Source organism: Pteropus alecto, unplaced genomic scaffold, assembly GCF_000325575.1.
Source record: "Pteropus alecto unplaced genomic scaffold, ASM32557v1 scaffold164, whole genome shotgun sequence".
Taxonomy (NCBI): domain Eukaryota; kingdom Metazoa; phylum Chordata; class Mammalia; order Chiroptera; family Pteropodidae; genus Pteropus; species Pteropus alecto.
This window is the reverse complement of record NW_006439568.1, coordinates 22,459,919-22,481,085: the sequence shown is the minus strand read 5'-3', so window position 1 is coordinate 22,481,085 and position 21,167 is coordinate 22,459,919. Positions and strand designations below refer to the sequence as shown.

Here is a 21,167-nt window from a genome sequence, read left to right as displayed (position 1 = left end):
GTAGCCACTTTTTAAGAGTTAACATGGCCATTTCAAAGCAGATTGTTGTTTCTCATGTGGCGACATGTGTTTTGATTAAGATTCAGGTTCCCAGAATGTGTGAAGTTTTATTTTTAAAAAACAGTTTATTACAGAAAGCAAACAAGTCAAACTTAAACTCAGAAGTTAGTATCAGTCAATTAGATCTCACCTCCTTGAACAAAAATGACCAACCTATTCCAGTTTCATATGTGAGAGACATAGAAAAAGACAGGGAGTGAGAATGAAAACTGTTTGTATGTTAAGACCTTGTATGCACAGTTTCGCCTGGAACTACTTTTTTTCCCATGAATTTAGAAGCCCCTGAAAATAAATATATGCCGTGAAATTATATTTGTATGAAAGGACGGACAGACAAAAATCTAAAGGTCAGCACTGCAGATAAAGTTTCAATAAGCAGAATTTGAACTTACTTGAGTGGGTTGGTTGGTGTGTATACATTTTTTGTTGTTTGGTTTATCATATTGAAACATACTGATAATGATCTAGCTATTATAATCAGTTTAGCACTAGAACTGGTCCCTTTTTTATAATTTATGACTTAAATTAGAACAATAGACCAAACGCGGACTACAGCGAAACACGGCCTTGCCTAAACTGTCTCCATGCTTCTTTTATTGCAGTTAGTACTGGTCTTGAAATGTGAATATTTGAGCTGATACTTAGCAGGCAGTAGTGGCCTCATACAGTTACTTCAAAGAGCTGGAAAAGAAACTTCATGAAAGGGAAAACTTGAAACTATAGTACTCCTTACCATTCTATCTGTTAAGCAGTGGTGGGTGTCATTAGTTCTGCTCTTTTGCATAATTACTGCAGTATTGTGAAAACTTTTTTTGCCTTCCAACTGGGAACAATTATATTATGTGGGATCTTGTATAACGTTTGGCTCAGAGAAATAAAATATAAAAAGCTCTTGTTTACTAGGACTCTATCTGTAGTGCTAGTGCATACAGTGCTTGTTCAAGTTTGTTTTTAAAAGAAAAATAGGGATTAATGACACTGAAGGAGGGAGGCTTTTCATGTCGAAGTCAATTTATTTATAATTTTTAAATGTAATTTAATGTGCTTAGATAAATTTTACCTAGTATATCACTGAGTTGCAATGGTAGAAAATGTATAAAGTGATAAAAATTTTTGAAGTGTAACGCTAACACCACTGAAAATTTGAGAATTTTCAGTAATTTAAAAATTTACTTTTATTGTTTACTTGATTTAATTAATTGATAAGTTGAAATCAAGTATTTCTGATTGTTAAAACAATTTTCTATTTATCTAAAGCTACCAGTATAGACTATCTCTGGGTTAAAGACATACCACAACCTCCCCCAGTGTCACCACCCCACCCCATCCTAAAAGCCAGACTTCTGAGAGATACAGCTAGAAGAGTATGTTTGCAAATGTTTAAACAATGAGGCACATAACTTTTTCAAGTTTGTAAAGTTTTTCCTTTGTAATTTCAGTATGTGAAACCATTAAAATACTGTAACCAATTTTTTTATTGTATTTGATTTGGTAAGATAGACAAGATGTTTACTTCTTTGAAAACACTACTACATTTTAGCGAAGGGCAGTAAAATTAGAATAAATGTCACAGTGAGATACAGATGTGATTGTAACTTTGATCTTGTGGTTTCACACTTGACTTTTTCGTAATTTATAAGATGTTTAAAATGATCTCATGATTGGTAAAAGATATTTTGATCAACGTTAAAGTATAACTGTTGCATGTTAGAAATATTACTTCAGTGTATCTCTTATATAACCATCATTATAAGAAGGTAGAAAAATAGGTGGATACGTTTATGTAAAAGAAGAAATTTTTTAAAATAATGTGAATTAATACATTGGGATAGGTGCTGAAATATCCTTTCTTGTCAGTCATCAAAACAAAAATTATATTTGTTTTAATCCTTGTTAATTCTCAAGAGGTTGGTTTTGCATATTTTCCTTTCGATTTTAAATGTCTGTTTATTCGCAGCATTTTTATTAATGAGGCTGACTTTTGAGCGTGCTCATAAAAATGTAGATATGGCCAAACAAGAAGTTTCGATCAATCAAGCTTATCTTTCTCCACATTGCTACTAAAAAACATCTAATTAATGTCATTTGAAATTATTTTAACACGTTCTTTGGTACTGTCAACATATTCAAGTGTGTTTTTAGCCACTACTCCTGAGATACTATGGCTCTCCTCAGACTCCAGGGTGAGCTAACAAACTTACCTGTCCCAATACATTAAAAGGAAGAACTAGCTACAGTTTCCTAGCTATGAGTACAGCTTTCAGCACCTTTTCCAAGGTAGCTATTATTCCTACCATATATAGATGTGAAAGGATGGGAAAATGCGCTGAAATCATCTAAGAAGTATACTATCAACTTGACATGTTTTCCTAGCTATAGAAAACCTTCTTATATTGAAACCCACTGACAGTGAAACTATAGAATTTCTCTGATTTAAGTACCATCTGGTTGTGCTCAAGGCTTTAAAGCTGTTATCTCCGCATAAAATTTCAGAGTCCTATACTTTTTTTTCACCAAACTATCCATTGTTAAGCCACAGATATTTTTCCAGCTCTTTCAGATTTTATCTAAGAGTATATTTTAACAATATTTAAATAGTTCTTAAACAATAACAATTTATCTTGATAGATGGCATGCTGTGTTTTTTCATTTTCTTTTAATTAGCCATTGTGGAACCAAATTCCCTTTTGTTTTAGTCTTTTGAATATTGTTTAATTATGCTTATCATGCCAGATATCTTAAAGGTTATTTTACCAATACAGTTTCATTTAATATAACCCATATGGAATCAATAGTCCAGTTTCCTAAAGTGAATGCTTGGAAAATCTTACATTCATATGTTAAGAGTACACATCCTTTCCTCATTAGTTGGAAAGTACAGGGATTTTGGCACAGGTTCTGTGTGGAAGCATTGTGCAGCTTTTATATGGATTTTGTTTTTAGCCTTTGATGACACTGTTTAGAATAGGAAGTATCTAATAAGTAAAGCATTTTGTCTCAAGTGCTGCCAGTGTGTTTAATATATGCCTGGAGGTCTGAAACATTATCTTCTTCGCTACAGTAATATGCATTTAATTCTCTGAAAGCAGAAGGTCGAACTTTTAAAAGGGACGCAAAGTACATTTTCAAACAGAATAATTCAAAACATATGGAAGAGGGGACCAGAGTAATGTACAGTTGGTTTTTATGGTTTAATCATGATCATGTTAATGCACACCAGTAGCTAATTAAAGAAAACTTTTATTGTTCATTTTAAATGACTTAGGTAAAGAAGAGAGAGCTGATGTAACAGCACTGCCTAGAGATGCATGTGTCTGCTGCATTCACTAACAGCAAGCAGATATTGCTATTTTTGACAACTTAAATTATTAGTCCCCTTGGACAATAATAAAGCAAAAGCTATTTTCAGAGTTATTACATGGTGAACTTTTCTTTTTCCACAAAGGAATAGTAAATTGGTGCCCAAGTTTAGAGCCCAAGTTTAGAGCTTAGCACAAAATTAATTGTAAAACTTTTCTCAGTAGCAGACCAGATACTCTTCAATAGACTGGTGACAAACCGATGGATTTTTAAATGTCTCAGAAATCACCAGCTTATTTATTTCAGTTCTACAAATAATGTGGAAGCTTAGAAAAATGAAGGAAATCTTGCCTTTTAACCCAGTTTTAAGAATTTAGTTTTCTAGTACTGGGAAATTTGTTCCTTTTTTTTTTTTTTTCTACAAGAGTCTGAGTCTTTAATCTCTGGGTCATTGGTTCAAATTCCATTCTGCTCAGTAGTGCCTAGAATTAGTTACCATCTGACTTCTGTTCCATAACCCGTGTGACCCGAGCTGATAGCTGGCACCCTGCCCCTGCTGGTTATATATATGTCAAGATTGGGCCACTTGACATTCACTAAAGTCTAATGTGGCAATTTCAGCGCATAATTGGGCTGGGCACTAAATTTTTATCTTTACCTACAGGTGGTTTGTTTTGCCATGTTACCGCTAATGGGAAACTCTTAATCCACTTTAAAGAAGGAGAGACTAGATTTCAAATAAAATCTGTGAATAATAATAAAATATAATATGTGCATAAAAAATACAGAGTATAATCTCATGTAGTTAATTATGGTTACCTTTTCAGATTGAAAGAATAAAGATAGTTGGTTCCTGTTTTGAGTTGGCCATAGGACTCAACCTAGAGGAATTTTTTAGTTATTCTATATACAGATATTTGGTTTGTAATGCCTCAAAATGTGGGCAGTAATTCATAGACTTCTTATGTACTTGATTTTATTATTTTTCACATGTTATTTGAGAATTCCTAGTTGGTATATAGTTTGGAGGTATATTTTAAATTTTTATAATAGGGGTAACTAAAAGTTTTAAAATTAAGCTGTCATTTTTAGCCAACAAACATATGAAAAAATGCTCAACATTGCTAGCTATTAAGGAAATGCAAATCAAAACCACAATGTGATACCATCTCACACCTGTTAGAATGGCTATACTCAACAGGAGAAGTAATAACAAATGTTGGAGAGGATGTGGAGAAATAGGAACCCTCATACACTAACAGCAAGCAGATATTGCTATTTTCGACAACTTAAATTGGGGGGACTGCAAACTGGTACAGCCAATTGCTATTTTTGACAACTTAAATTGGTGGGACTGCAAATTGGTACAGCCGCTATGGAAAATAGTATGGAGGTTCCTCAAAAAACTAAGAATTGATCTACCATATGATCCAACAATCCCTCTACTGGGTATCTACCCCAAAGACTTGAAAACACATATTCGAAAAGATATTGCACACCAGTATTCATAGCAGCATTATTCACAGTGGCCAGGACATGGAAGCAACCGAAGTGTCCAATAGATGATTAAAGAAGCAGTGGTACATATATACAATGGAATATTACTTAGCCATAAGAAGAGATGAAATACTGCCATTTGCAACAACATGGATGGACCTCGAGATAATCATGCTAAGCGAAATATGCCAGACAGAAAAAGTTGAAAATCACATGATATCGCTTATATGTGGGGTAAAAACCTAAAATCAATAAACAAAGAGGACAAACAAGCAGAGACTCATGGACATGGACAATAGACTAATGGTTACCAGAGGAGGGTAGGGAGGGAGGGGGAGATAGATGGGGTAAAAAGGGTCAAATATGTGGTGACAGAAATCTAACATGGCAGTGAGCACACAATGCAATTGTGTGTGTGTGTGTGTGTGTGTGTGTGTGTGTATATGGCATACTGTTGAATTGTACCACTGAAACTGGATTTCGCTAACCAATGTCACCATAATAAAATGAGTGAATGAATGAATGAAGCTGTCATTTTGATAATTGCCCTAATTATTTTCACTTTACTGAATTTTAAAATTAAATATGTTCATGTATCCAAGCAGCACACAGTTAAGCTCTGCTGTGTGACAAGCAGTGTGGTGTGTCCTAGGAATACTAATGATGTTCCCTCTTACCATAGCCTACTAGCAATTCAACTTTGGACCTACTAATTAATCTCCTACCTCAGTTTCCTAAGTTATAAAATGAGGATAACAGTACCCTCTTTCACTTGGTAAAGAGAATGTATGTAATGTGCTGACAATGTTTGGCAAATAATAAATATACTCAGTGGTATTTTATTTTTTATCTTCGATTGCTCACAATCTCTGAGACAAAACACTGTGAAAAGTGCTATAATAATGTTGTTTGTTGTAAAAGCACAGAAGCTGGAAAGACTAGAACCAGCCAGATGGGATGAGGAAGTCTTCACAAGGAAGTTGACTCCTTTTTTCAACTTTTTATTGAGTATCTACTATGTGTGTCCAATACATTAACTCATTTAGTGCTGAAGCAACTCTGAGGGTGGGGTATTAGTGTCCTTAATGTGAGGATGAGGACCCAGAGGCTGAGATGATTGCTTGAAGTGTGATCAGCGCTCAAGATGATGATGCAGATCAGAAGAATGCCTGTGAATATATCTGGAAAGACCTTAAAAAGTGCAGTGTATGGGAAGTCTATGTCCACATATATGTACATATTAACAATCATTTATTTCTAGTCTGAAGGACAATTTTTTTCATTTAATGTCGTATCAGAAACTAACATAGCATCAAACATTATGAATCCTCTCTGCAGTGTGCCAGACACTGTACTTACACTTTAGAGATACCCAGAAGCAAAATAATATGACTCAGCCCCTTTAGCAGTCATTTACCTGGGAAAAGAGACAGAAACATAACAACTGCCCATTACTGAGTATTTACTGTGTGCTCGGCACTGTGCTGACCTCTTTGTGTACATTAACTCATTGAATCCTCATACTAACCCTTTGAGATGAGATTTATTATCCCCGTTTTACAGATGAGGCTAAGTAGCCTTAGAGAGGTTTGTAATTTTTTCCAAACTCATATAATTAGAAAGTGTTGAGCTTCACCCTATGTCTGTGTGACTCCAAAGCCTATGGACTGTTTTAACACAATCTGATACTGCCAACACAAAACACTTTGGAAGAAAATAATACAGCCTAAAATAGAAGTATGAGTAAAGTACTAGGATCACCAAGAAGGAAAAGAGTGAGAGAACAATTTTCAGACAAGTGACATTTGTTCTGAGTCTTGATGCGATAGCTAAACGTTTGCCAGCTATAGCAAGCTCAGAAGGGACACTCCAGGCCTGGAAACAGCATGATATAGATGGAATGGTTTTAAAAAACATGGTGTCTTCAAAGAATATGGAGAAGTTGTTTTTGTTTCAAATAGCTTATGCTGGGTTTTTCAAATAGCAACATGTATGTCTCTCAACAACTTTAAAATCATTAAGCAAGAAATATTATTTGAAAAATCTTAATGACTTATATCATTGTCCATAATTATTTCACAGTCCCTTAACATTTTCACAGGTTACTTGTAATAATAATCTGCAGCATATAGAAAAATGATACTGTATTTACCAATCAAATGAAGAGCCTGAAAATATAATAAGCAATACTCAGTACTTTGGGGAACATTTTTTCATTGCTGATGATAATATTAATTAGCATAGCCTTTTTAGCAAGGTGTTGGCAATATTCTATAACCTTAAACTTTTTTATACCATTTACCTATTCCACTTCTAGGAGCCTGTCCTAAGTAAATGTTATTAGATGTTTGTAATAGATGATTGGTGTTAAAAATTGAAAACTTTAAGGTCCAATCATATGGGAATAGTTGAATAACTTGTTCCTAACACAAAATGAAATATTATGCAGCTTTTCAAAATAGCAATTATGAAGAGCATATTGGCATGTAAAAAACATTGGGTTACAATTTTTTCTCTGTGTTTGATTTAAACCAAAATGGGGTGGGGGACACAAAATGAAATATTATGCAGCTTTTCAAAATAGCAATTATGAAGAGCATATTGGCATGTAAAAACATTGGGTTACAAATTTGTCTCTGTGGTCTGATTATAACCAAAATGGGGTGGGGTAGGAGGAACCTTTGCATAGGTAGGGAAAAAAGACCGACAGGAAATGCACTAAAATATTACCATCGGTTATTTGGGTGATAAGATGGAAGTCAGGAGGATTTGGGCTTTTTTCTTGGATTTTCCATGGTTTCTTTAATGAATCTGTGTTACTTGAATGAAAAAAAAACAAACAAGTAAAACATTTAGATCGCAAATAACACACCACAACTGATAGTTGGGAGACCTCAGAAAGTGAAACCAAAGAAAGAAACTGGAGGTCTTAGAGGTATGCCACCAAGGTGATCATAACTGCTGCTATCACCAAGTTATTTGTTCTCCACAAAGAGTGTTGTTGCTGGAAAAGTTTGAGAATGACTAGCCTGTAGTGGACAAAGGAAGATTCTACCTTCGAGGGCTTTGATTACTTACATTCTGCTTTGATTACTTACATTTACCCATTTCAGGTCCTATGTATGGGAAAATAAACTGCAGTTGAATAGCATACATTTATCTTAGTTTACTCTTTTTTTGTCCTTCATAATCCAGGACTACTGACTCTCCTCTCTCTTACTATCCAAAAACCTATAAATCAGTTTTATAATGAAAAAGGTAAACAAAATAAACTATTCCTACCTAAAGTATAATTTCAACCAATAGTAGTCATGATTTGGAAAGTTTCTTATACTACTTGGAAAATCACTGTAAAGAATACAAATTCTTTAAAGAGGCATTTTTTTATGTATACTACTTTTATTAATCCAAAAAAGAAAGTCTGATGCTCAAAAGTATATTTTAATGTTAGAAATGCACATTCCATGCTTTTTCTCAAATGTTTCCTTGGCATTTTAATATGAATAACCTTTTTGAATGGGCTCTGTTTTGTTTTTATGATTATTCTGTTATAAGATATACTAGATCCATTTTTTGACAATATGTTTATATAACATTATGTAATAACACTAGGAATGTAACTAGTTGAAACTATTTTATTGTTTTTCCTCACAGATCTCTAAGCAAGAACAGAAAAAAATGGATACATTTGATGGAAGCATGGCTGAAACCTCATCGCGGTACAGTGGTGCTCAGGATAGTGGAATTGGCAGTGACAGTGTTAAAATCAGAATAGTACAAATAGAACAACACAGTGGTACTAGTCAGCATCGCATTGCCCGTCCCTCACGCCAGTCATCAATTGTAAAAAATCTAAATTTTATTCCCTTTGACATATTTATTACTGCAAGTAGAATCTCACTAATGACCTACTCTTGTACAACCTTACCCAAATTGAAATCTCAAGAACAAAAGGATAACGATAAAACAGGCAAGTGTACATTAAATCTCTCAGAAGTTGATTCAGATGTTGCTAAGCCCAGTGAGGCATGTATTTCCACAGTAACAGCAGAAGATCTCTTGAACAGCAGCATATCTTTTCCTTCAGGGAAAAAAATAGGGGCCATTTCTCTTGAAAGTCTTCACGCATCTACAAGGTCATCTGCTAGACAAGCGCTTGGTATTACTATCGTTCGGCAGCCTGGACGAAGAGGAACTGGTGATATGCAGCTAGAACCTTTTTTGTACTTGATTGTCTCCCAGCCTTCTTTGCTTCTGAGTTGTCACCACAGAAAGCAACGAGTGGAAGTGACTATTTTTGATGCTGTGCTTAAAGGAGTGGCCTCTGATTACAAGTGTACAGGTAAGAGCCTTCAACTTTACTGGAGTGCTGCTAACTACTATTACATAATAAGTTTTATTCCCAGTTTCAAGATTGATCAAACAGCAAAAGCTGACAAACCAGGCAAGACTTCTTTTCTCTACAGAATACGTAAATATGTAAAGTTCATGTCCCACAGCTGAATCATGTTTAAGTAAATGTTTGAAACGTATCCAGGTTTAGCCTTCGTGTCCTTACTATGCCTTTGAATATTTTTTTTTTTCAGGAGCTAAATGAAACAGAGGCTCTTTCTGGGCTATAGAAATGCTTTACAATTTCGAGTGATTGGGAAGCAAAGCTTTTTTTCATATTAATGGCCTACGAGTATGCTTTTCATGTTAATGCAACTGTTCAGGTGAAAAAGAGAACCTTAGACAATTAAGCTAATGGTTTCGGTATTCTGTTGATCTAATCTTCATGGTATAACAGCTTAATAGTAAATATTTGAGGTTTATTAGTAAAGTAAGATGGTTTAAAATTGTTATACATCCAAAACAAAATGTTTATTAGCAGTGTTGGCCAGCTGGCTCTTGTTGCCCCATCCTACATTTCTCATAGCCAGACAGCATTCTGTATTATAATAATTATATTGAATTTCTGAAACTTGTTGCCTCTTGAAACTAGGAAAGTGATCAGGGATTCAAATTTATGACATACTGGTTGATAAGTAACAACGGCTAATGGAAACAGGGTCAAACAAGGCATAGAGACCTTTTCCCTGAGTTAATGTAGAATTAGAGATTTGACCTGAAAGACTAAGAGAAGGTAGCTGAGTCATCTACTTAAGCTACACTACCCTATCAGATTAAAATTTATTTTGACTTGTTTCAAAGATGCAAATTTTCTTTTGATATTCTAGTAGAACACTAGTTTATTCAGTGTTTTAAATACATAAATTTTATTAAATATTAATAAAGTTATTTTTCAATTTATGTTTTTATGTTTTAAATTGGTTCATTTGAATCAATTATTCAAGTCCATTACCAATTGAGAAACACTTCATGTAGCACACTTTTCCATACTGAGGAAAGCACTATTCCAAGTCTAGGATTCTTTTGAAACCCTGAAATGTGGATAAGAAAAAAATAGAAAAAGATGAATGACTATAATGTTAGCCTCATGAGGAGGCGGAGCGGTATGGTGGAAGTGGCCAGTTCCATTTCTGGATTCTAAAGGGAAGGAGTCATTACAGTGTCTTAATTGGACAAAAAAGGGTATCATCATGAAGCTAACTGAACAGAAAGGTCCAGGAAAAGCTAAAATCATCATCAGTTAAAAATGAATGAGTAACATATATCTTTCTGCAGTGTTCATGCCTCAGGTCCTCAGGTCCTCAAATAACGTCATTCATTCAACATTGTACTGTTACAATGTTCATGAGATACTGTAGGACCTTAACTCTTGTTTATATCAATTATCTATGGTAAAATTGGTTTTGTTATATGTTGTTTCACTTAAAGTTGCAGAACCTATCAGTGACATTAAGTGAGGACTGACTGTACTTTCTTTTGATGCTAAAATTAATCCTTTCCCATAAGGTAACTCAAGAGGCAGCCAACCAATAGCAGTTTTAGCATACATGGCATCTCAGTGATTGTCCCATTTCAATATATCAGACACACCTGAAGTTGTTATGGTGATAATGGATTTTCTTTTTTTGAGAGGACAAAAAAATTTGATTGTAAAATAAAATCTAGCACAATGTGGCTGTTTATTGTTTTCTGTGCAAGTCATAAACCATTATTACACATGTGCTCATATTCCTTTGTGTGGCAATCATATGGAGCAAAAAGCATACAAATGATTTTGTTTTACTCTTTAAAAGGGCTATGTTTAGAGGATGATTTTCAAAAAATCATAATTTTTATATAAATATAAAAGAAAACATCAAAAATTCTATTTAACTCATTAGTAAGAGAACCAGTAAGAATATTACAAAAACAGTTTATAAGCAGGAGATCTCCAAGGCCCAAGTCATCTGGGAAATTTTGATTTTCTAATTCATTAGGGTCCTAAGAATCATTGATCATTGACTTTATTCATTGTTAAAGCATGGCTCTGAGAGAATCTAGAAGATGGAAATATTTTTAACATTGTTAGGAAGATTTGACATATTCATTTGACATATTCAGGTGACTGCAATGAAGACCCTGAAAGCAAATACTAAACATCCTTTGAGCATTGTTAGAATATGGTATAATATCCCAGGATAACTACTTTATATTAATCAACATAGATTTTAAAATCATACTTACCCTCCTGTCTTGTACAATCAACTTGGCATTATTTTAGAATGAACTTATTCCTGTTGTGCTTTCATTCTACAATCAGACGATCTTTGGGAATAGCCATTCATTCATTCCATTTGAACCCTGGCTGTTTATTAGACATGTTCAGGATGCTAAGGAACAGTAAAAAGACTCAGTTTCTGCATTCAGGCACCTCTCTTCATTTAACAGTTATGCTTATTATGACTAATGATGAAAGTTTTGCAGAATATGGATCTTCATGACATGGGGGACTGTGTCAGAGAAGCAGTTTAGAAAAGTATCACCTGTATGCTATGGTTTAAGGAAAACTGCTTGGATACTGAGGAATGAAATAGGACTACTTTTCAAATTAGTTTTTAAAATTATTTGTAGATTGACCTCTAGCTGCAATTAAGAATAATTTTTAATATTCTATTTATTTGTATTTTGGCTTTATTTCTTTGTAATATATTTTAGTGGTTGCTCTGGAGTTTCTAATATACATGCCTAATATTTCACAGACTATTTAGCAGTAACATTTTATCACTTCAAGGAAAATGTGAAAGCTTTACAATCATATAGATTTCTTTACCCTGCCTCACTTCCGTTATAATTGTCATATATACTACGTCTGCATATTTTGAAAACTCTTATCAGATAAGATTTTGATACTTGTTTCAAGAATCTTACATATTTTAAAGAACTAAAGAGGGGGAAACTAGTATATTTTGTTTCCGAGGTATATTTTATATTTACCATATCCAGAGCTCTTCCTTCATTCCTCAAGTCCTAAGTTTTCCTCTGGTACATTTTCCTTTAGCATTAAGTACATCCTTTAGCATTTCTTTTAGAGCAGGCTTGCTGGCAACCAGTTATTTCACTCTTGCACATTCGCGCTCGCGCTCGCTCGCTCTCTCGCGCTCGCTCGCGCGCGCTCTCTCTCTCTCTCTCTCTCTCTCTCTCCCTCTCTCACCTCACAGATTGCAAGGACCTTGCCAGCTTACAATCTCTTATTGAAAACATTTCTCTCCTTCCCTCTCCCGCCCTCCTTCCTTCCTTCCCTCCTCTCTCTCTCTCTCTCTCTCTCTCTCTCTCTCTCTCTCTCTCTCTCTTCCCCCCCCACCTCTCTCTCCCTCTTCTCCCTCCCCCTCCCTCCCTTCCTCTCTCCCTCCTTCCCTCTCTTCCTCCTTCCTTCCCTCTCTCCCTATTCCTGCACGATATTTTTGCTGGATTATAATTTCGAGTTTACATGTCTCTCAGCGCTTCAAAGATATTGTTCCACTGTCTTCTGTCCTCTGTGATTTCTGAAGAGAAATCCATGTTAATTCTCCTATTGTTGTTTCCATATATATATAATGTGTTGTTTTTCTCTAGCTGCTTTCAAAATTTTTTTTCTTTATCTTTGATTTTCTATAACTTGATTATGATGTGCCTGGGCTTGATTTCTTTGAATTGTTCCTGTTTGAGGTTCTGCAATATTCTCGACTCTGTAAATATATATTTTTTAATTAAATTTAGGTACTTTTTGTCTATTTTTTTTTTAAATATTTTTCTGCACCAACCTTTCTCTCCTTTTGCGACTCCAACATTCAACTATTTTATATTATCCCATAGATTTCAGGGACTCCTTTTCCTTTTTTTCCTCTCCGTTCTTTATATTGGATAATTTCTATTGAACTTTTCAGATCTAAAATTTCTTTTGGTTCTTTTTTGTAGTTTCCGTTTCTTTTCAAATGTGTTTACCTTTACCTCATGAAACATAATTATAACATCTGCTAAAGTCTTAAATGCTTGTGTCATTGACACCATCGCACAGCCACTTCTCTACCTGTTCCACACACACACACACACACACACAGCCCACCCTTGGGGAAAAACCAGTAGAAAAAAATGAAAAATTAAAAACAACTGGTCTCTCCTACGCTCGTGAGAACACGGGGGCATGATTTCTTATGGCCTTCTGGCTGTTCTTGCCACCGCTGTGCAATACAACACAGGACTCACTTTCAAGTTGGTTATCAGAGAAAAGATAAAAACAAAACAAAACAAAATGGGAAACTCACAATCGTATGAGTCATATCTACAAATTTGACTCCCTTCCCCAACCTTCATGCATTGTTTTGTTCACTTTTCAGAGCCCTCATTTTTTCAAAATTTTAATTGTAAATACCATGAGACTTAGGCTGCAGTGAGGTTATTCCAGTTTCAGCTGGCACCAGAAATCCTACAATTTAAAATAATAAAAATATTTTCTACTCCATGAGCCAAGACATGGTTTTCTGAGAAACTTAATACAGGATTTCTCCCCAAAAGTGATACTTTCATATCTTTACATCTATGAGCACAGATCAGTTAAATGTATTTTAATGAATAATTACTGCTCTCAGGGACTTGTCAGCATTAACTTGATTCTACCGATGTCACCATGAAGCAAAGAACATGCCCAAATACTCAAAGAGTGCTAACAGTGTTTTCCCCTTGTGTTCCTTAGGGATATCCTTTCATATATTATAAAATTGAGTTAGTAAAAGAAATGCTGTGAAACTCGTTGTCCCTCATGTCAATTTGCTTTCTCAGCACATGTCTGATAAATATGCGCGCACGCGCGCAAACACACACACACACACACACACACACGTGCGTGTTATATATGCCATTTATACACATATATATTAAAAAATCCTAAATGTATTGCAAGATGCTACCTAGAGTAGATGATAAATGGATTCTGTATTTATACCTATACCATCTATTTTAGAAACCTGAAGTGATATAAAAATGATGACAATTGCTTATAATTTTAAAAGTGATAAAGTATAATCCCCAGTTGCATAATTTAGTGATCTAAAATTACACCAGCTATACCTGCAAGTGTATATATAGTGCTTTGTTTTACTCACCATAATTAAAAGAAAAATGGCAGATCATTTAAAGTATAAATTATTAATAAATTTTTATGACTATTAATATCAATAACCTATAAATGATTTTCTAGTCCAAGTAGATAATAAATCTGTGAGTTAACAAGTTTCTTTTCAAAATATTAAAATAATGTGGCAATGAGCCTTTCCATGCCCTTCTCACCTAGAGCAACCTCTAACAGAAATGAGACCTTCTACCAGCACATTTATATGCAGCAGCTGTATTACTGGCAATTCTCATTTAAATAAAAATGTACGTAGTTATTGTTAACATAATCATGTTAGTTGTGTTTATAAATATTTAAAAATTAGTATTTGTTTTGTTTAAGGTAATGGAGTCCAGATTTGAAATTGCCTCATATCTTGACTATGCAGTCTAAGGCAGACTCTAAAAGTAATTTTTCTTCTTGTTTGTTTAGGGGTTTTTGTTTGTTTTTTGAAAAAATGACTGTGCCATCTGGTCAGCTGTGAAGGAGTTGAACCATTCTGAGGACATTTAACCCCCATACTTCCTCACTCCACAGTCACTCCAGTATCTTAATACTCATTAATATGTTCTACGAACTAACAAACCAATTTGAAAACAATTGCTTCTACTCTCTTGCAACTTCTTTACAATTTTTCAAGCATCAACTGTACTAAAATATAAAAATTAAAGTTGATTCGAATTTATCATACTGTAAAAACAGGTAATACACTTCTATGTAGGACAGAAATATCCATGATATGATATGGTATGGAACACTTTCTGCATTTTAAAGTTTTATAAATGTTACAGATGTGACTTCAGGTCCAATTAAGAGGTAAACATGGGATAGAGTTCAGTAAGAGCTCAAGATTTGGAGTCAGTCAGTCCTGAGTTCTAATCCTAGCTCTGCTACTTACAGCTATGTGACATTGGGCAAGTTATTTAACATCTCTGAACTTCAGTTCCCTATCTATAATATAAGGGTAATACTGATAGCAACCTCCTAGAGTTGCTGTGAGAATTAAACAACGTATATGAAGCTCTTAGCTAAGTATGTAGCACAAGACTCAATGAATGTTAATGTTATTGTTGTCACTTTTATCATCATTGTTAATATCTTTAAAAGCTGACTTTAAAATAGTGGTTGTAATCTGCCCCAAAACCTCATATCATTTTAGTGTAATTATAGCTATTGCGTAGTTTGAAAATTTTCAGTTGTAGTAATTGACTTCTTTACCCTTTTATTAATAAGTCTGTAGAAATTGTGCCAAAGACATTTGAGTAAACCAACAGTTAGAAAATCATAAACTGGCTTCTTACACCTCATAAATCATATCTTGATTTCATTTAGTTATTGTGACTTTAAGAGAAAGATTGAATTACATATCTCTTTAGAATTAAAGGCTTTGTTAATATCCCTGGAAAGGCTTAGAATTAACCTGTGACTTTAATGTCATAATGATCACAACTTGAACATTTATCTGAAAGCTTAGCTGCTGGGAACATTTCTTGCTGACCAATAATGTAAAATGAAATTATTACTTTGACAGGAATCAGCAAGTAAGTAGGTCTTTTAAATGAGAGGCACACTAGTGCATCACTCAGGGAGAACTGTGCTGCAGAAAAGAAGTCACCCAGCCAGTGGGGGGAACTAATATATGGGGAAAGGTATTGGAATGAAAATCAGAAATTTTTCCTTTAATCTTGACTAATGTTCTTAGCTCTTTGATGCAGATAACTAAATTTCTTGGTGTTTTAGTTTCCTTATCTCTAAAATGGGTATAATAATTCTGTTCTTGCATTGCAGTTTAATGGTTTAATCTGAGCTCTAAATTAGATGATATTTATGAAATGCCTTGGAACTATGAAATGTTATTCACCTGTAAGTTGGGACTTCTGTAGTTTTTAGTAGTAGAAGGGAATGCTTAATAGGCCTTCCTTTTTGGACATGAGGAAAAAATTGTTGTCCCAGCCCTTTTGACACCATTTAAACTAATAATTACATAAAATGAATGAAAATTTGGAGGAATCACTTAAAGCCACTGGATTGGCTTTCAGTGTTACAGAACTCAGACTTTGCTCAGAGCAGAGAAGAGGGTTACAGTTGGAATTAAGTTGATCTTCCTTAGACATATATGATTACATTTTTTACTGGACAATCAAATGAAAACAATCAAATAGGAAAGATATCCAAAACACCACAGAACAGGATAGAAAATAAATTAAAAGGAATTCACAAAAATTTTTTACATTTCATCTGCTGCTTAGCACCATTAAGTAGACAGAATACACTTCCTTCTAGGAAGATACAGAATACTTGGTTCTGAAAGTTAGAGCCAGTGGACACTGGTGATCACACAGGCCAGCAGTCACTTTACTCCTTTCATCTTATGGGATCTGGGCTTGGGTTTTCAAACAAGGAAATCTCTTCCCCTTCCTATCACATCTTACAAGGTATAGAGTACAGAGCTTTGGAAAAAGTGTTAATGGAGTTAGCCAAATGCCTAGCTATCAGCAAGGAGAGGGTGAGTCTTAACTTGGCATTCAGAGTAATTTAGAATTGATTTCTTGGTTAATTTTGCTGTCCTGACATTGAATTGTTACTGTGTTTTAAGGATCTAAGTTCTTTCACAACTTAATTTTCATGCATTATAGGGGCCTCATGGACTACATTTGCTTTTGTGTCTATATTTAGAGAAAGAAAAATATTGCCATTTAAACTAAGGATAATAAAAGAAATCTAGAAAAATATAAGAAATTCAGTAACCCTGTAGCTTGCCTTTTACATACATGTCCAGTGGTAAGAAGGGACTGTTCTGATAGTGACGTCTCATTGCAGGGACTTATACTTCCAGCCATTGAGCATAGCCCAGACCAAGCACAACGCGGCCCCTTGGAAATTTTACATTAATTTTATAGATAGAGACAGATCTAATAAAAAGATCTTCCCAAAATGCTTTCTTTTAAATTTAATTCTAGTTCTATAAAGAAACATTTTTAAGTATTCTTGGCTAAGCATAAAAAGATTAAGCTAAAAGACCATCTAGGAGCATCTCGTCAGTGAAGTAAGAGAGTAGGGAGTCTTTAAGCCCTCATCTACCACCCTGATTTCTCTTGAGGTAGTTTCTCCCTCCCTACTCAGGCTAGATGTTAACTCTGCTTGATCTTCCTGGAAAAAAAAAAAAAAAAGTGTGTGAAATTGAAGGGCTGATGCAGTCACCATGTGTTCTTATAAATTATTTTAAAGTGTCATTTCAGTCTCTTTATATAAAGGTTGATATACCCAGATACCTTTGTAAAAGAGTCTCTAACTTCTAGTTTAAAAAATGGAGCCTACTTTGGCTTGTAAGTTATTTACTTCCTTGAGGATTATTTAATTCTTATGTACAGGCTAAATATTTCTAAAGGATGGGAAAGAAGGTAAGAATATAACTTTGATAATTACTAGAACCAGAGTGCTTGGAAATTGTCAGGTTTATCATTTCTTCTAGCCAGGAGTGTTAAATAGGGAAGTAAATATATTGACTAGTTTTTAAGATCAAGATTGGGTATAATTTTCACTAATAAGCAAAGCTTTTTATTTTTTACCTTCTAAATTCCTCTTATTGTAGATTAGTGATAAAAAAGATTTTTCAAAACCAAAAGACAAAAACAAAAATCTAGGAAGAATAGACACTTGGAAGACATATCACTCACACTCCTATTTTGTTTGGAGCTTGTGTTTAAGAGACAAGACAGTGACTGTTTATTTAACTCCTACCATGACATATGCCCCATACAAACCACGTTACACATATTTAATATTCTCAACAATCCCACAATTTAGTTTATTATCCCCATTTTGGAAACAAAGCAATTGGAACTCAGTGATGTTAAAAAGAAATTTACCCCACTCAAGAAGTCAGGACTTATACCCAGATCGGTCTGCCTCCAAGTTCATGTTCTTTTTGTTACCCTATATGTTATTCTGTTAAAAACTGATGTAAACTCTCCTATAAAACAAAATGTGAGAAAGTTTCATGAAAGTAAATCTGTGTTCAGTAAGTTCTGGGTCAGTGACAGACTGGTTCACCAACCTCTTCTGTGTGGCAGTATTGTATCACCTGCCAGTTGTCCCTCAAGAGTTCATCAAAAGTCACTTAAATGCCATTTCATAAACATGATAGCCCTGGGTACCTCAGGCCAAAGAGAGTCAGTCTCCCTAAGCAGCCATAGATGCCACTTTGATTCTGTGGCACCTGGGACAGGCCTGGGCTCATTAGTTGTGGCAGACTTCAGGATGATTGTAGCTCATAATAACAGGTCATTGAAGACTTTGCAGAAAAATGAATAAAATATATAGTCATTTCTTTTAAAAAACCAAACAATAGATCCTTCTGGACTTTCTGGAACCAGTAAAATGGAGACAGAAGTAAATCTTGAGGCTATTTGCAGAGCTACATCATACAAGCATTACATTTCTGAGGAATTTGTGATGGTTTTATCATATAGTGCTATCAGAAAAGAAAAACTCAGTGCAATATGACATCAAAGCAGAAAGTTACTGAAATTTAAATCTACAATAGTAGTTTAGGAAATACATTAATTTTAATTATCTCTCATCAGTAATGCTAACATTAACATCAGTAGAATTGGAACTTAAAGCATGATGTAATTTCAAAAGTTGTTGATAATATTGAACAAGATTTCAAGCAGTAACAAGATGAGATTAATGCGGCAAGAAGCTAATACCAAGAGTAAGATGACAAACCATTTGCTTATTGAAGGAAACATGGTTAAAATGAGGTATACCGAAACCAAATTAACCAGAAGTTTATTTTTCAGGGCTCATCCCCCAAATTTCAATTAAAATTTTTCCAGTAACACAAGTTTATAAGACCTTTCCACCATGTGAAAATTTTATTTTCTTGGTATTGCTCCATATTTAAGTTAGTACTCATTTTCCACAGAAATGTAAAATACAAGAGTATCATGAGAAAGTTGAATCAAAATATCAAAAACATTATCGTGACTCTAGTTACTTACATCTGCCGTAACAGAAACTGTGCCTGGAACTGCCAAGGAAAATATTGGGCTAACTTCTCTTTCTGCCCTTCCTTAACCAATCCACTTGCAGAGGTGTTCTTAAGCACAAAAGTGGCCAAGAGGCACGGATTATCGACTCTGTTGTAAATGTATAGATCATACAAGTAACTGTTAGAGAGGGGTGGGTGAGGAAGAAAATGATGGTACAAAGTCTCACTAATCTTTATAATAGATACTTAGCTTTCAAATAAACAATCTTATAGCACAAGGCTTTTTTAAATTCAAAGTTCTTCATATGGCAAAAGAAATTAAAACATTTTGTCTAAATGATGGATAACACTTAGAAGTATCTGTGTAAAATTAACTGGACTTCATTATATAGTCAGTGTTATATCTTAAAATGAGGAAATTACCTCTGAACTCTATGGGAAAATGTCTTTTATTGGAACCTAAGTAAAAATTCAACTTAGTTATGAAAAAGAAATACTCTGCCGCATAGTAGAACAAAGCAGGGTGGTAATAAAGCTTCCAAAATCCATAGCATTCAGCTATTCTGTAATGAACTTGGAAAACAAATTTTTTATGTTAAGTAGAAGATTGCAAAGAATATGAACTAGTTCATTTTCAAAGTTTCCTTTTGAGTTGGCCACAGTGAATCATGTTATATTTTATATGATTCAAATTTTAAGCAAGGACATACTAAGGAATAATAATAAAATAATAATAATGAGCAACACTACAAAGACGAGTTTTATCAGATTTAGAGGAAGACCTTGCAAGCAGTTAAGTGAAATGAAGGTTTGGTGAAGAAGAGCAAAGTAATCTACAAGTACAAAGAACACAGTCTGAATCAAGTCCCTGAAATCCAACAACACCTTGATCCACCTAGGAATAGACTTGAGACTTTCTGAATCTTAGGTCGTTTCTTGTGACATGTTATAATGAAGCATTTTCTTTTGGAGGCCAGGTCAACCCAGAGGGAAAATAATATAACTTTGTCAATACCAATATCTTACTGAAGTGAGTTCTGGCTGACTTTAAACAGGATTTATATCCATGAGCAGTTTGTCATTTTTTCTCATGCATTTCCCATATTCTGTTACTCCCACTAAGATACAACTTTCTCTTATTTTTTAGGCTTAGAGATAACAGTGTAAGTGTGCTCATCAACAGCGAGAGGAGTTTGAGAGCTTTTTTTGTTCATTTAAATAGGCGTTTGCTAAGTATGGAGAAGGAAACTAGCAAAGTCTGAAGGAGCTTCCGGTATGAAACAATCATCCCTATTTGTCACTCTATCATATTCACAGGCTCCTTTAATCGTAGTTTCACTAGTGCTTTCCCAGCGATGTTGACCCTGAGGAATGTGTAATATGAACCCTATTTTCTCACCCTGATGATAGAATTCAGGAGAAGTAAATTGAAGACAGTACAGGAAATCTAGAAGTCGTGCCCCCTCATCATCTAGCCGTTAGAATATAAGAGACTCGATACTGACTTGCAAACCTGAGCTATTTCTCTGGGATTCTGACATAACTTTCTGCTACTTCTGCTCCTTCATCTAACCGCAATGACTACAGGCAGATCCAAAGTAGAGATTTTAGCCAAAACTAAAGAGAGTAGCCACCAGCCCTGTCATATATTCAGTATTCATCAACCATGCAAGCTGTATTTTCCTGGATGCCCCAAATTTCAGTTATTCTGTTCTCTTGCCCCTGTAAATACAGCTGTACTTTTAAAACTAGTTATGTAGTAATTAAACCAATAATATCATTAAGCCAGTAATATTT

At 34.5% G+C, this 21,167-nt stretch overlaps 1 protein-coding gene across 1 annotated transcript in view; it reads left to right on the top strand.

The window, feature by feature from the left end:
• Positions 1 to 21,167, top strand: part of VPS13B (vacuolar protein sorting 13 homolog B) — a gene marked incomplete at its 3' end in the record, with an annotated part of 647,903 nt that overhangs the window by 468,270 nt on the left and 158,466 nt on the right. The window contains exon 34 of the mRNA XM_025050073.1: positions 8,512 to 9,199. Within this exon, the coding sequence (XP_024905841.1) occupies positions 8,512 to 9,199 (688 nt within the window). The remainder of the gene's footprint in view (positions 1 to 8,511; positions 9,200 to 21,167) is intronic.